The 15,857-nt window shown below is 37.5% G+C and overlaps 3 protein-coding genes across 5 annotated transcripts; 1 reads left to right on the forward strand and 2 right to left on the reverse strand.

Annotated features, from left to right (window-relative positions):
- Positions 1 to 1,792: 1,792 nt before the first annotated feature.
- Positions 1,793 to 7,322, reverse strand: LOC117623512 (vacuolar cation/proton exchanger 5-like). 2 transcript variants are annotated; one of them, XM_034354524.1, is made up of 13 exons: positions 6,893 to 7,322; positions 6,343 to 6,499; positions 6,000 to 6,248; positions 5,841 to 5,908; positions 5,504 to 5,532; positions 5,153 to 5,349; positions 4,826 to 5,038; positions 4,200 to 4,334; positions 3,883 to 3,999; positions 3,741 to 3,794; positions 3,343 to 3,459; positions 2,494 to 2,590; positions 1,793 to 2,178 (listed from the first exon to the last, which is right to left on the reverse strand). In XM_034354524.1, exons 2-13 carry the CDS (start codon positions 6,433 to 6,435, stop codon positions 2,150 to 2,152), a joined length of 1,398 nt encoding a protein of 465 aa, XP_034210415.1. In that variant the 5' UTR covers positions 6,436 to 6,499; positions 6,893 to 7,322; the 3' UTR covers positions 1,793 to 2,149. The 2 variants fall into 2 exon arrangements, with proteins under 2 accessions (XP_034210415.1, XP_034210414.1); XM_034354523.1 differs by having other exon boundaries at positions 6,000 to 6,263.
- A 78-nt stretch (positions 7,323 to 7,400) lies between these two features.
- On the forward strand, positions 7,401 to 10,895 carry LOC117623513. 2 transcript variants are annotated; one of them, XM_034354525.1, is made up of 5 exons: positions 7,401 to 7,684; positions 7,802 to 8,736; positions 8,898 to 8,967; positions 9,312 to 9,479; positions 10,621 to 10,895. In XM_034354525.1, the coding sequence occupies exons 2-4, from the start codon at positions 7,871 to 7,873 to the stop codon at positions 9,450 to 9,452; spliced, it is 1,077 nt and encodes a 358-aa protein (XP_034210416.1). In that variant the 5' UTR covers positions 7,401 to 7,684; positions 7,802 to 7,870; the 3' UTR covers positions 9,453 to 9,479; positions 10,621 to 10,895. The 2 variants fall into 2 exon arrangements, with proteins under 2 accessions (XP_034210416.1, XP_034210417.1); XM_034354526.1 differs by having other exon boundaries at positions 7,401 to 7,683; positions 7,784 to 8,736.
- A 45-nt stretch (positions 10,896 to 10,940) lies between these two features.
- Positions 10,941 to 14,826, reverse strand: LOC117623510 (glucose-1-phosphate adenylyltransferase small subunit, chloroplastic/amyloplastic). Its single transcript, XM_034354521.1, has 9 exons — positions 14,269 to 14,826; positions 13,874 to 14,170; positions 13,506 to 13,775; positions 13,230 to 13,409; positions 12,591 to 12,694; positions 12,358 to 12,469; positions 12,066 to 12,164; positions 11,795 to 11,914; positions 10,941 to 11,301 (listed from the first exon to the last, which is right to left on the reverse strand). The coding sequence occupies exons 1-9, from the start codon at positions 14,542 to 14,544 to the stop codon at positions 11,185 to 11,187; spliced, it is 1,575 nt and encodes a 524-aa protein (XP_034210412.1). The 5' UTR covers positions 14,545 to 14,826; the 3' UTR covers positions 10,941 to 11,184.
- Positions 14,827 to 15,857: the final 1,031 nt, after the last annotated feature.

The following is a 15,857-nucleotide window of genomic DNA, read 5'->3' on the forward strand; positions in this document are numbered from 1 at the left end:
TTTACTATAATATAAAATGACTAAAAAGAATATATTGAGTTTTGAAACAAATAATTTTAATAAGTACACTATATTCAACCTTCCCTGTCTAAATGCTCGAAAATGAATTTTAAAATCAAGGTAAGATGATATGATATTTACTGAGCTTTTACAAAATCGCTCTCATCAATCCTCTCCTCTCCTCTCCTCTCTAGCCACATTAAGGAATGGTTTTTTCCTTTTGCTTCTCATTTTTACAACTAATATTCAATCTTGCAGGAAGGATGCCTACTTATAAAGGATGCCTGTTTCTATTATAAACTTCGTGAAGGCTATATTAAGTCAATGGCTATAAACTCATGGTATAAACCCAGGGCATTGAGAATTGGGGCCGAGTGCCGCCTTGGCTGTACTCCTTCGTTTATAATGGATATGGTAGATGCAGTAATAGAAGCCGCACCCTTAGGTCTTGCCTGTTCTCCCACAGTTGTTTGACAGAATCAACCTCAGCGGCGTTGGTGGGTTAAGCAGCAAGTTTGGCAGCAAGGTGGGTTTGGTGTTTGTGATAAAGTGAATTAGGGTGTACTAGGGATATTTTTGGTAGTTAAATAGGGTGTACTTATTTAATTTCACATTTTGATTAAAAATATTAGGGTGCACTTAGATCATAGAGTGTACTCAGTTAATTTTAGAGTTCATTTAGCAGCATTCTTCATGAATAAGGATACATAGATAATGTCGTTTTTACCCTACTGTATTTTAGAAACAGCAAGGGTATTATTGAGATAATACCATCTCAATGTCCTTTGAGCTCATGGTTCTCTTCTCCAGTGGTTCACCACCGTCAGTGGGTCAAACAAATGCAAACTCCATTTCAATAATGAAAGCTTGAGCCACTAGAGTGGTTCCTTGCAAAATTGGGCAAACGAAAAATAAAAAATTGAAACTTTTACTTAAGCTTTGTATTGGAGAACATTTTTGCTCAATGGTGGTGAGCATTTTACGGCACTAATTGTTGTTGGATGAGTGTGATTTAATCTACCTGCTACATGAATCTAAAAAATTCAACTCATCCAACGGTCACATTAATATGGTGATAATGCTTTAGGTGCCGCCACCACACTAACTGCCGTTGGATGAGTGTGATTTCATTGTACATGCTAAATGAATCTAAAAAATTCAACTCATCCAACAACTGTTTGGCATTGCTGTATTGTAAAAATAATCGCTGTCAGATTTGCTGTGAGAAAAATCAGCTGTGAGATAAAGCAATTTGGCTTTTGGTAAAATTTTTGTTAAAAGTGTTGGTGGTATTGATTTTACGCATAATCATTAAACCCAGCCCATCTTCGAAACTGATTCCTGCATAATTGGAAAATAAAAGCACCTCATTAACTGCTTTCCCTTATAGCTTTCTCTCACAGCAATTTTTAACAATAAGTTATTTTCTCACAGTTTACCAAACGGGTTGGGCTTCTCAAAATTTTAAAAAAATCACTTTTCACTCCAAATAAACAATATCAAACAGGCACTAAATATGGTGGTAATGCTCACCACCAATTTGGTGAGCAAAAATGTTCTCTTTGTATTGTGCTAACTGCCTAGGCTCCATTGAGATAATGAGATACTGTTTCTAAAGTTCAAAACAGCACAAAGCTTAAACCAAAATTTTGAAGTTCCATAATCTATTATTAGCCTAAAGAAGAGCCTCAAAATCCAATATAAACAACCTTCAGAGCTCTGCAGATGAAGAACAAGTCTAATGTCTGGCAAATAGCCAATATTAATGGATGATTGGCTACTAAGATCCATGTAAACCAACATTGAAAATTTCATATTGATACTGTACATTACATAATTGAACTATATCTGGGAAAATAATACATCATTTGCTAAATCTTAGTTTGACTCATACCATTCCTATTTTTTTGAACATCAATTTAAACTATATCCTATAAACAACTATCTTTTCCCTGCTCCAATGTTGTGTGGGATGGAAACGTATCCACTTAGCTTTCATGAGTATTTCAACTTGGAAATCTATCCAGCATCTTCAGAAGATCCACCTATGAAGTACTCATAATCGTCAAGGTTTCAGGAGCTACCGGCAAAACCACTTCTTCAATACATGACATTGACTTTGAGTATTAGATTCACTTCATTGACTCAGTTACTGCTTTGGTTTCTGGGGCTTATCCCCTGCAGAAATGTGCATGAAGTCATAAATAAGAAACATACTGGGCAGAGAGATATTTTGTAGATAAGAAATGAACTCAGTCTGTTCTCCATTATATTGAATGTGCAAGCAGCAAAATAATCCTTCAAAATGGAAGTATTATAAAATAAAGATGCATTCACTGCGAAAAATGTATCAAGATATGGCATTTCCACATCGACGTAATTGGAGCAAAAGCCTTCATAAAAAATGAGACGAAACTTTTAGAACTCTGAATCTAATGGAAATTAGATAAATTATCGACTGGCCACTTGAGGGAAAAGGAGGGGATAACTCACGTATTGCTTTAGGATCTCTATGTACAAAGAAGCTTGCCGCGACAATAATGTAGCAGAGAATGAGCATTAGTCCTTTAAAGTAATTAGAAGTTCCCTCCTGCAAGTTCAAATTAAATCCATGTAAACAAAAAACACAGAAAAAAAAAAAATCACTGCAAACCAAAGGAGACATCACAAACCCCAAAATCAATGTTTTTTCCATGTGCGTGTTTGAATGCAGTGTATGTATCAGTATTGGATCTCGCAAATTTATTTAAAACTTATTGATGTTTTCGCAAATTTATTTAAAAGTTATTGATGTTTACCTTTACTATACCAACTTTAAAATACAAATGTTAACTTTAAGGGCCCGTTTGATAACCATTTCAATCTTAGTTTTTAGTTCTCATTTTTTGTGCTATTCATAGAGGATAAAAAGGGAGAATGGAAGTGAGAATGAGAGTGGAAATAAGATTGAGAGGGAAGATGAGAGGGGAGGATGGAAGGGAGGAGTAACAAAGGTGAAAACAAAAACAAAAACTTGAAATCTATTTGAAATTGTTTTCACTTTCAAGTTTTTGTTTTCACTTTTGTTATTCCTCCCTCCCATCCTCCCCTCTCATCCTCTCTCTCAATCTCATCCTCATTCCCATTCTCACTCTCATTTTTCTCTGTACTCTAAAACAAAAGATAAAAACTAAAAACTAAAATTGAAATGGTTATCAAACAGCCCTAAGCTTTCCAAACTTGCCATTCACAACTCAAAGAACATGGAGTAACTCATGGTACATTCTACAGTTTCCCCTATAAAAGCAGTCAAGTAACCATTACTGATGAAAATAGAAAAGATAATTTACTCAAATGACGAACCTGTAGCATGAAGGCTACTACTAAAACAGTTATGAAAAGTGTGGCTGTCTCAAACAGTTGGAAATCTAAGTCCATAGGGCACCCCATCACCCACCCAACCACCACACAAAATGGAATCTGCAGCAATAGAAACAACAATAGAGGATTTAAAAAAGTAATAATCACAAGATGAAGAAAAAAAGAGCAATAAATTCTTCCAGAACATTTATGTTCCAGCTATAATTGTTACGAAACAACAATAACCAATATATATTTGAAAACATGAAAAAAATTCACAACAGATAGCTGCATTTACGTACTGCACTGACTCAATCATAGTATCAGGATTAAGAACCACACATGCACAAGTTTTTTAACGATAAATGTCAGTCTAGATCCATATGATATTTGGTACTCACTCCAAACATAGATATCTGGGTTGATGAGCCTATCGCCACTCCCAAAGTTATATCCTGCATGAGACATTGAGAAAAATTCAACAAGAATATAATGACAAGTCCTGCATGATTGTATTATGGCACCAACCGGACAACCACTTACAAGCTTGTCTTTCATGGCAAACATTACAGCACCTGCATGCTCTGCTGCGTTCCCAACGATTGGCAGCAGAATAACACTAATAAATGCAACCGGAATGTTCATTGCAACAGATGCACCCTGCAAGCATTAATATAATATAATACCATAAGAATAACTTGGAAATATATAGATACTACATAAGAAATTCGTCACTACAAAAACCATAAGAACAGTTATGAAAATTACAAATCATCCAAAATCAGAGTTGTCATACACCTGAAGGGGAGATAAATAATATAAAAACTTAGGATAATAAGATAATTTGCAGAAGGTATTACCTCTATTGCATTAACTAAATATTCTGAGAGGACTGAAATCCATGCAGTTAGAATAGATAGCCATATTATGGATTCCCACTTAGAGATCTCAGGTTCCTCTTCATCATCTGAAATTTCTTCGGCGTGATTCTCTGCCTGGTTTTATGCCAAATATACACACAATCAGATCACATAATGGAGATTCTGCACAAACTGTTTCAGAGAGAGAGAGAGAGAGAACATAACAGCCATTTTTTGTATTTCAGTGCTTACTTTCCTTTTAAGTGAGCATGACAACCAAACTTCACTTATTTGATTTCTGTCTTCAGCCAACAAAATATTCATTTTTACATGGTATGATTCATTAAATAATGAGTTAAAACTTGTTCGCAAACAAATCAAACCGGAAAAATCATTGTTCCCCAAAACAATACATATGTAGAACATTTGCATTGAGAAAAAAATGAATTTAAAGAATTTTGAGTGGTTAGGCTTTCTCCATATTCAATTTCATCAGACACCAGAACAGTGAGAGGGTAGGAATTAGTAATATGGTATGAGGTCCTCATTGGAAAAGACCAGAAAGCAAGTATTAAATAAAGTCTTTTGGTATGAGGTCCTCATTAGTAAATTCTTTTGCTACCAACCTGATCAACTGGAACATATAAATTCTGCTGGCTCTTCAACTGAAAGAACAGATAGGAAGCATATGCTACAAGCATAATGCAGCTGGTAAATCTAGAAAGGGCTAATTCAGATTTCCCGAAGTGCAACTCTGTGCGAGTAGAGTGCAGTACAGCTGGAAAGAGCAGACCCATGACCGCCATCAATAGCAATCCCGAGCTCACTGCAGCAGTTGCCTGAGAATATAGGAACTTTGAGCTTTAAGGAAAAAAAATACGAATGGTAGAAGACAGACACGGTTCTCTTTTTTTATACTAACCAAGCATTAGTGATGAAGAAAGAAAACATACCTTGTTGAAAACTTGTTCCCTCTTTGAAAACACAAGTCCACCAGCAAAGAAAGCACATCCAAGCACCAGCAACATGTTTGACAGAATTGAGCCTAGTAAAGACTGTTGAACAACACGAATCATGCCACGTCTCAAAGCATAAATTGATATTATCAGTTCTGTTGCATTTCCAAAGGTGGCATTTAAAAGCCCTCCAACTGCAAAATTTAAGACATAATTTGAGTCATGGCATAAAATTTTTAGATCGATGGAATGGCTGCTAAATGTAAAGCTAGTACAATAGCTTCAAAATTTGGTCCTTATTAATGGTCGAAAAGAAAAGAATGATACTTGTATTAGCTACACACATACCTGTTGGTCCAGTATAGCAAGCCAGCTGCCTGCATCAAAGAAGCCAAGCTATATTAGGTAATCAATAATGCACATTAATTGCAAAGTTAGTATGGATGGCCGGCTCACGAGCACGTGGATTAAATCCTAAAATGCTCCAAAATAAATATAGGTTCTCAAATACATCAAGTTAACTAGATATTTATTCAGACATGGCTGTTGGATTCACAACATAGATTTTGGGACCTAAATCAGAACCCACATGGCCACTCCCATGCGCTGTTGAGCTCAACAAGAAACTCATAAACATTTATGTTTGCAAATAAAGAAAATACAAAGGGAATGCAAGAAATCTTACTCTGTTACATATCCTAATCGCTCAGCCAAAGGTATGATGCCCAACAAGCTTAAAAGGAAGACCCAACCCTAAAATCCAATAAATTAATCAAATAACCAAGTACACAATCATATGACGATCCGAACAATTCACATGCAGAAACAGATAAAGAAAACTCACACGATGGCCAGAAAATTTATCAACCACGATCGCTAAAGGGCCAAAAGGCATGAGCAAGTTAATTTTGGCAGAGAAAACTACAATCTTGATGCTATCAACCACCGTATTCCCCATGGCCTGGGGAGAACAGTCTCCTGGACCACCAGAATATAGAGATCTGAGGGGAGCCTCATCCAAGGAATGTTTGTCAGGACCAACTAGGCTCTGGTCCTCATACTCAAACGCTGGTTTGGGCTCCATTGATCCCATCTGTGGAACCAAAATCTTTTTTAATATCAGAGATTATCAATACATATAGCAAATGCCTTTGATACCATGCACAGCTAAAGATTTAATAACTAACCTCAACATGGGAATCTATTTTTACTGTGGCTGCACCATTGTTGTGGTTGTTGTTGTTGTTATCATTGTTGTAAAAATGGTTATCAGTATCCATGGGGAGGTAGTACAATTCTATGCCAAGAAATCAACAAGAATTCCATCTCCGAAAGAAAGCATCACTGTTTCATCACATTCTCCACAATCAAACATACATACATACAAGTTTGCACAAATCTGTCAAATCATCAAGGCTAATACCTACATACATAAATATACATCCGATCTATGTATAGGTTCTTTACCTGTTCTAAAAAATCCCATATGAAATTTTGGATAACAGTATCAATTTCACAACCCCAATAAACAAAAAAATAAAAAAATCATGGGAAGTAAGTAGAGAACTAGTACGAATCTGCCAAAGTATGCTGACCTATACATACATACATACATACAAATACATAATCTTTACCTATTTGTAATAAAACCCATATGAAATTTCATCCAACAACATGAATTTCTCAATCCCAACAATAAAAACAAGAACAAGAACCATGACAAGTAGAGAAACTAACCTTGTGGCAATGGAATTATATACATATGCATGTAACTCAATTGCACTTGATGGATGGCATCTTGGGCTAGACCAAATGAACATGCAAATTAGTAACAAAATTGAATTTTGTCTTGTTGTCTCAATAAATCCAAGAATCCTTCCAAACTAAACGAGCAATGGAGGGCAGAAGATATGAAGCAAAGAAGGTAGTTTATTGGGTGTAAATTGATGGTTTTTGATAAAAAGCGGTAAACAACGTTGAAGGCAGTAGGAAACACATCTGTGAATGTGATCCACAGCCATCCAGAGCCCGCCATTCTCGCCCATATCTCCATTACTATTTTCAGACATGCAAAGCACATTTCTTTCTTTCAATTCAATAACTTTCTCTCACAGTCTCGCTTTTTTTCCGTTCTCATAGCAGAAAAAACGTTGCACGATTCACACCGACCGATCCCACTCTCAAATTTTCACATTAACCACTTTTCCTTTTATAAATAAACAAAAAAATCATCCAATTTCATATGAAAATCTTTGGGCCGGTCCAGTCTGAGCTATTTGAATTATGTACAGTCCAATATCCTATGACCCCCCCGAAGAAAAAGTCCAGCTTCGGCTATTAATCCGATACAGCTATACGACGTCGTATCACTCTCGTGCTTAGTACGAGAACCGAAAGGACCTCGACGGTGAACGTAGTTGCAGAGAGTCAGAGAACTACAAATGAAAAGCAAGAGACGGACGGTTAAGCCTCGGCCTGTGAAAAGCTCCAGACTTTTCTCTAGGGCACCGCCCCAGCTCTTCACTCAGGTTAGCAACTACTAAATTCTTGAAATTTCAAATCTTTTATCTGCTTTTATTTTCTTTTTTTCTTGTTGAAACTTGAAATACTTGTGATTGAGTCCATTAGGTCCTATTGCTTGTTGTTAGGATGATGATGATGATGAGGATTTGAGTTCTGGGTTAAGCAAAGAACAGTGCTTGTTGAAGAATCTATATGGAGTTCGATAGGTTAGAAGTAGATAATTGTGTTAGGTGTAATGGTGGTAGTGGGAACAGGAAATTGTTGGTTTGTACTGAGATGGGTTGCCCAATTGCTCTGCATGTGGAGTGTATGTGTGCTAAACCTGTGTTTGATGAAATGGGCAATTTTTACTGTCCTTATTGTGCATATAAGCTGAAGTTTGTGCGGACTCAGAAGCTGAGGAGAAAGGCAATGGCTTCCAAGAGAGTCCTGTCCAAGTTTATTGATGCCGGAGAGGGAAATGGTTGCGGCTATGGTGATGGGCAGGGTGGTGGTGAAGTTCGGGATCAGACTCTGGGGATTGAAGGAGGTGAACCCGAGCAAGGGGACAATGAGCCGAGGAGGGAGATTGAAAATGTAGGAGGTGGAGAAAGAATAGATGAGGACCAGCAGGAGGGGGAAGTTGTTGAAGAGACACCTGAAGTGGATGCAGAGCCTGAGAATGCTTGTTATGTACAAGAAAAGACAAATAAGGACCATGGACATGATGGATTAGACCAAGGAGATGAGGAAGGTATAAGGGTGTCTAAGGAGAATGAAGACAAAAGTGACGATGAAGAACAAAGGCAACCAGAAGCAAACGTGGTACCTGCAAATGGCACTGTTGTGTCCGAATCTGAGGAGTTAGATACTGGGTCTCCTCTAGTGCGGAAGAATTGTTTCAAGAGAAAAGCTCAAAAGGCAGAACAGCCTCAGAATTTAGCTTCATTAAGGACAGTGCCTTCTCCATCAAGGGAATCATCCTCTTGTCAAACAAGTTTTGTGGAGGATTCCAAAAAGCAAAATGAGAAAGCTAAAACCTTTTCCAAGAAGGAAATAGAAGATCACGAATTTGCAAGGTGATCATGAGTTATGTTATTAATTTTAAGTTTACTTTTTTTTATAAGTTTATATATGGAGTCTGGTTTTGTTTTCTATAAAAATAGTAGATGGATTCATTTGATATGCTTATGCAATTAGTACCAATTGATAATAATTTATTTATCCTATTATGCTGCAGAAACTTGGTACTTCCCAATGGGAAGCGCAAGAAATTAAACTGGACAGGCGAAGAGGTAGAAATGTTAAAGGTATTTGTTTGTGTTTCCCTTCCTGCCTTTCTGGAAATGATTTCATCTTCTGAAATAGTATCATCTAATCCCTGCCGAGAGTATGTTGATGCCTAACTGATTTGTATCACTGGGAGTGTCAAAATTTTCAAATTATGTGTTTTGTACGTAGCCTTGCATATGCCGAGTTCTCTTTTTCTTTCCGATTTTGAAAAGTTCTCAGATTTGTTCTTAAGAATATTTGCATAGATAAATCAGAGAAAGGTTAAAAAATATTGCTGGCCAAGGTATAAAAAATGCAATTGCATGACTCAATTGGGGTCAGATCTGTGTAGGCTAAGGACATTATCTTCTGATTTGTTCAGGAGGGAGTGAGAATTTATAAAGCAAAAGGCAAAAAGATCCCCTGGACGCAAATTTTGGAATTTGGTCATAACGTATTTCACATAACCCGTCTTCCAGCCGATCTTAAGGATAAATGGAGGAACTTGATTGGGCGAAGGTGAACTCCACTTTGGACTCAAAGAAAGCAGGTAACTTTGGTACCCTTAGTTCATTTTTTTTATATGAAATATGTGGATCACTAATTCTGTTGATTTTCAATTTTTCATATTATATTTGAGAACTTTCTATGCAAGGAGGGTGTTTGGCTTGGGCGTAATGGGTAAAGATATGTAGCTAGTCTTTCTTTTTTAACTACATGCTCAAAATATACTTCATTGCCAATTGGATATTAAATTTCTCACCTGTCAACCTTAGCAATGGTGATGACATCAACCATTCTTGCGTCAGAAATAAATGACTTTGGAATAGCATAATGCTGAAGGATTTTGACCAATAAGGTTTTTTTTAAGTGGTTTCTGAAGCCTCAAAACTTCTGACAAGTAGTATTAATAATCTAGGCATCTTTCTGGTAGCATGCGAGACTGGTAGAGATACTTTATGTATGTCAAATGAGTAATTAAAAGCTTTGCCTTTGGTTTGAGTTTTAATTATCTTCACAGAATTAGGTTGGTGGGGGTGCTTTTCCTAATTCATGCGGGGGGGTTCATTGGGATAGGAAACAAGTTGGATTTGGGCTCGTTTGGTGCTAGCATTGGATTGGATAGGATAACTCCCTATATTTAAAGCATGTTAAGGAAGAAATGAAAAAAAAATTAAAAATTACCGAGTTGAAGGTAGAATATTGATTATTCACGAAGAAAATTTATCCCATCTAATCCCCACAAAATGGTAGGATACCAACACCTTATAACTTCTCCCTCCTAATCCCCCCAAAATGAAAAATCATTCACCTCTAGCTTCATTTCCTCCTTCAACATACCTTAGATTTGGTGACTTATCCAATCCAATCCAATCCTAAACACCAAAGGAGCCATTAATGTGCAACCGCAGCTTCGCTATGTTAGTTATGAATGCCTGAACCATTCATTTATCCTTAATTTATAGTTTTTATAGGGACTTGGTAAAGTACATAGAGCCCTGTTTTTTAAGTTGTCTAATCATAACTACGCGGAGAGATTGATGTAAACTAAAGAGGTTCTCTTATCTCTTGAATTCCTTGATTAAACATTCTCAGGAGCCAATTTCTTTTCTTAATTTTTATTTTAAGAATTGTACTAGGCCTGTAACATAACATGTATTAATTTTGCCAAACTGATTTTGTTTCTACAGATAACGACAGTGTGGTTGACTAATGCATGACATCTCAGCTAAAAAAAAGTTAATCCTCACTGTTTAAGACGCAGGCATTGTCATGGAGTAATTCAAAACTGCTTCAGCCATGAAGATATTTTTTTTTAAGAACCACATTTTGCACTGTATTTTTTGTAAAGCTTTATAAAAGGGTGTATCTGTAACATCAGTTGCATGCTGAACTTTCAAATATCAATCTTTGGGCCCAACTTACATTTTTCTCTAAAATGGGTATTATAATTCTTCTGGTTTTATCAGCTTATTTAAACTACTTAATTAAAAATCTGATCTCTGAGAAGGATAACTGAACATTTGGCAAAAACTTTATTTGAGATAGAAGAGAGCAAATTCCTGAGGTCTCTTCCTCTATAATTACATCGTGAAATATACATTACAGGAACAGAAAGAAGAAGAGCTCAAAGTAGACTTGTTAAGTTGCTGCTATAGCTGCGTATTCGGGACTTCTCTCTCAGCCCAGTAACCAGAAAGAAAGAAAGAAGATTCGTGATCAGCATTAAACAGGTACAAAAACATGGGGTGTGGCTAGATTACTGTTCCACTGGGAATCAAGGCATCCTTGATCACTGTCACGATCCCGCTCTTTATGAAATATCCATCCGTTTCTCTCGCAGCCTCTTGCACATTGTCACTGTTAATAATCTGTAATTTACATTGTCAATCTTCAGTTTCACAAAGATAAATTAATATAAAATGTTTCGAGCAATCGTCAAAGAAAAAGAACAAATTAAATTTTGAATTAATAACTCAACATGAAAGTGCAACACAACATTGCCTACAATGCATAAGTCGGAAACAGGAAGCTAGGTGCATATTGGAGTTGTTCTTTCCCACTTGAGAATTTTAAGTCTGATATAATTTGCAGCAAGGTTTCTATGTTCTGTTCTCTCTCTCTCTCTAGCTTTCACCTACAATAGAGCATGGGGTCTGTCACCTGGTTTCTCCAGGTCCAAACCCCACACACCCTTCAGTAGCTTTTAGCTCTGCCAGTTGAGCATAGTATCATGAAATTTCCATTTCTCAACTAAGTCCCACGTCAAGATTCCATTCCTATTCTCATTTCATAGCCTTCTCTGATCTGTTTCCTCAAATGAAAACAAAAAAACAAAATCATGTTAAACTGATAGATCCTAACCTTCACATTGTCGCCAATTCGAGCATTCTTGTCAATTATAGCTCTCTTAATGTGAGAACTCTTGCCAATACCAATTGGAACACTACCCTTTGCAGCCAGAAACCTCCTGTCAGCATCCGTCTGTAACAATCATAGTAAATGCATCAGTATAATCTACTCAACCCACAGAAATGTAAAACGAAAAATGACAGGATTTCTAAAACAAAAAGACGTTTTTGACTCATCTCTGGACTGAGAAAGCAGTAGGTTTTAAATAAAAAGCGGGATTTACCTCATAGTAGTCTGCTCCCATCAGTAATGTGTCCTCAATGACAGCACCCTCCGAAATACAAGATCGAAGCCCAACGACTGAATGGTGAATTTTACAGTTCTGCAATAGGCAAAAGACGGGTGGGTTAAATGAGCATGACTGCAATAAGTTATGTTGATTCCCGTCATCTTTTCACAATAGGATACAGATGTAAACTTTTTTGACATTGAAGAGAACAGGGACTAGCCGACAAGGACTTCACAGTAAACCAGAACAAGTAAGCAGAATGCTGACTTTTCCAACAAGAACTCACCTTTATCACACATCCCTCGCCAATAACACTATCTGTGACATCAGCATCGAGCATCTTTGATGGAGGCAAATACCGAGGTTGGGTGTAGATTGGGGAGGAACGATCATAGAAGCTACAATATAAAGTTGAAAATTAGCCCGGCATACAACATCCAGATCCAGCTGATAGCATACCATATCAATTGGTGCAACAAAACAGAAGCATCAATGAACTAATTTTAGAACAAAACGTACCTGAAATCTGGAACTGGTTTTTTGGTTATCCCTAAATTTGCATTGTAGAAAGCCTCAATGGTACCAATGTCTTCCCAGTAGCCATCATACAGATAGGCTTGAACCTGTAGACATTAAACAATTAGTACTCTGGGAGCTCGGATTCTAGAGACAGGGAAGCAGGGAAACAAAATGATGGCAACACTGGGAAACCTCTAGCAGACCATACTGATTCATTTATGGCCACTTATTTTCTTCACTAGAAATCAATTTGTTCAGTTTCTGATGAAAGATATTTGAAATCGAGTCAGACTAGGCTACAATGAAGCTCCACTTACTAATTTTGCTTAACAAATTTAATAGAACTTGGGATTTCAACTCCACAGGAGCTTGGGACCAACTCTTAACAATTATTCCATTATTTTTACCCAAAGTGGACATAAAAAAGAAGAACCTTGTGATTGAAAGGAATGCAGAGACAACAGAAATAGAATGGATGAAATGAAAACTTACTCTCAAACCCATGGATGAAATAGAATGGACCAACTCTTAACAATTATTCCATTATTTTTACCCCAAAGTGGACATAAAAAAGAAGAACCTTGTGATTGAAAGGAAGGCAGAGACAACAGAAATAGAATGGATGAAATGAAAACTTACTCTCAAACCCATGGAAGTCGCACCTGGAATAACTTCACTCCCAAAATCATTTGCTCCAGGAAACTTGTCCCGAAGTAGATCTAACATCACATTTTTGCTCACAACATATATACCCATACTAGCAATATAAGGCATCTCTTTAGCTCTCTGATCGTCAAGACCCAAGATAGTAGTATCAACCTAAAACAAAACAGAAACAATAATATTTTGCCTCACTAATCAATTAAAACTAAAACCACAAACACTCCTAGGTTTCTCAGAAAACTCAATCGTTACCTGCATAGCTTTGAGTTGCTCCCCTTTAGGTTTCTCAGCAAACTCAATAATGCGTCCCTCGTCATCAATCTTCATCAAACCAAAGGCAGTAGCACGCTTCTCATCCATGGGCAGAGCAGCCACAGTGATATCTGCATCAGTTTCTCTATGTGCCTGAATAAACCTCTCATAGTCCATCCTATACAAGTGGTCTCCAGCAAGAACCAAAAACTCCAACACATTGTGTTCCTCAAACAACCACAAGTACTGCCTCACGGCATCTGCGGTACCCTGTAAACCGCCAAAACCAAATATCCCAACTCAGAAAACCAATCAAACCCCAATTGCCAACACAACCCCACAAGCGCAAAAACAAGCGTTTTAATCACCTGAAACCAATTGGGATTCTCTGGGCTCTGTTGGGCTGCAAGAACCTCAACAAAGCCTTCATTTTTATATCCACCCATGTTACTAGCATAAGCACGAGAAAGATGGCGATTCAGAGAGGCGGAATTGAACTGGGTCAGCACATAGATCTTGGATACGTTGCTGTTGAGGCAATTACTGACTGGAATATCGATCAGCCTGTAGTTTGCTCCCAATGGAACGGCAGGCTTTGCACGCTTCTTGGTCAAGGGGTAGAGCCTCGTCCCAGCTCCACCACCCAGTATAATCCCCAACACACTCTAAAATACAACACACCATAATTCAATCAAAACAAGAACGCAATATGTTAATGCAGAGAACAAAAGCAGCAAAAATGGAGGTACAAATAAACACTCACACGGCTTGCGTCGGGATCAAGACACGTCTGCGAGTTCTTTGAATCCGAAACAGCCTTCGGAGACACAACCAATGGTGGGGCTCTGTGAGTGGGGCATTTCCTCAAACAAGTGCTGGCTGTTGGGATTTTGGTCCCGGAGAGATGAGAGCCACTAAAGGAGAGGCCTCTGCTGCTTCTGCAGAGACTCGCGTTCTGGGTCTGCTTCAAAGCATTCGGGGACATCGACGATGATCGGGGCCTGAGCACTCCGCTCGCTGCCATTGAAGAGGAAGCCATAGAAGAATTCGGAAGTTGCACACAGAGAGAGAGAGAGAGAGAGAGAGAGTCGAAGTGGAGTGTAGAGAGTGGCAGCTAAGATTTGATGAGTTTTCGGGACGCGTTTGCCCTCCGGCTTTCAGTGTTTATTACGCAACCAACCTTGGGAGGTATTTGAAACTGGGAGGTTGAGGGGAGGGGGCAATTTAGACTTTTTCCAATCTAAATTCACGTATACATGTGGTATTGAATAAATAATTAATAATAGTAAAAAAACCAACGGAAGGGAAGGAGGACCAAAAATCTTTCGAAAATTGCGATTATATTAATAAGTGGATGTCATTTCACGTCAGGGCGACCGGTAGATTGATGGATCGATCGATGGCAAGGTCACATGTGGCATGTGGGGTTTTGCCTAAGATTTTGTGTCACATGTCACCACTTTTGCTTCTCACCGTCTATTTTTTCTTTGTATAGTTATAAAACAAATATAAAAAATATGAAGCAAATTTTAACTTTAGTTACAAACTTAGCTTGACAATTTGACAAAGGAGCACTATACTTCAAGGCAATTATTGTCCCGTCACGGTTATTTTGTTAGACTTTGAATTAAAATTATTTATTAAGTTAATTATTATTTAATATGTAACTGAAATCACAGCTTTAAGTATTTTTTTAGTAACACAAATTTGATAAAAACAAAACAAGTGTTACTATTTTATTACCTTGGCATGCATAGTGAAGGCATAATGGAGTAGAATATTCTACACTTGAATTGAACTACGAGGTGGGTATTGACAAGTTGCAGAAAATAACACCACCATTGCTAAATTCCAAATTGTTGTGTCACCCTCAATCCTAGAATGAGCATGTTGGTTCTACAAGTTGTTCCTTTTCTTCCCAGCCATTTTAGGACCTCCATGATCGTGTATTATCTCACAAATTTGACATAGATGCAGGTGCTTACTTTTAGATAAAACTAAGCTGGCAAATATTCTTGCAGTGCCTTGGAGCTTCAGAATTAATTAAAGCTTGCTTTCATTAGGATGAGAGATACCAATAATTGAATAGGATTTGCCCTCCTTCCAAACACATAGGCCAAACAGCCGGCAAATAAAAATATTAAATAAAATTTATGCAACATTCCCTGTATGCCTGGCTGGTTCGTTTATCACACATCAGTTCTATTTTTCTGCTCATGATCTTTTTGTTCAGATAGTGCAAATCCTCACATGGAATAAAGGACAAGGCAAGGACAAACATTTCAGATTTGAATGTCGCAGCTGTGGTGATCTAAGTGATCAGATCCTGTCCCAAATCAGCCAACTCTAGCT

Source organism: Prunus dulcis, chromosome 3 (genome assembly GCF_902201215.1).
Source record: "Prunus dulcis chromosome 3, ALMONDv2, whole genome shotgun sequence".
NCBI lineage: Eukaryota > Viridiplantae > Streptophyta > Magnoliopsida > Rosales > Rosaceae > Prunus > Prunus dulcis.

Excerpts from the sequence above, each read along its gene's own strand:
- LOC117623512 (XM_034354523.1), bottom strand. The coding sequence starts at position 6,435 with ATGGATACTGATAACCATTTTTACAACAATGATAACAACAACAACAAC. Across the intron at positions 5,909-5,999 it reads ATAAATTTTCTGGCCATCGT|GGTTGGGTCTTCCTTTTAAG; the intron begins GTGAGTTTTCTT and ends ATTGGATTTTAG. Across the intron at positions 3,795-3,882 it reads TTGCCATGAAAGACAAGCTT|GATATAACTTTGGGAGTGGC; the intron begins GTAAGTGGTTGT and ends TGTCTCATGCAG.
- LOC117623513 (XM_034354525.1), top strand. The coding sequence starts at position 7,871 with ATGGAGTTCGATAGGTTAGAAGTAGATAATTGTGTTAGGTGTAATGGT. Across the intron at positions 8,737-8,897 it reads GAAGATCACGAATTTGCAAG|AAACTTGGTACTTCCCAATG; the intron begins GTGATCATGAGT and ends ATTATGCTGCAG. Across the intron at positions 8,968-9,311 it reads AAGAGGTAGAAATGTTAAAG|GAGGGAGTGAGAATTTATAA; the intron begins GTATTTGTTTGT and ends TGATTTGTTCAG.
- LOC117623510 (XM_034354521.1), bottom strand. The coding sequence starts at position 14,544 with ATGGCTTCCTCTTCAATGGCAGCGAGCGGAGTGCTCAGGCCCCGATCA. Across the intron at positions 13,776-13,873 it reads AGAATCCCAATTGGTTTCAG|GGTACCGCAGATGCCGTGAG; the intron begins GTGATTAAAACG and ends GGCGGTTTACAG. Across the intron at positions 12,165-12,357 it reads GCGAGGGATGTGTGATAAAG|AACTGTAAAATTCACCATTC; the intron begins GTGAGTTCTTGT and ends TGCCTATTGCAG.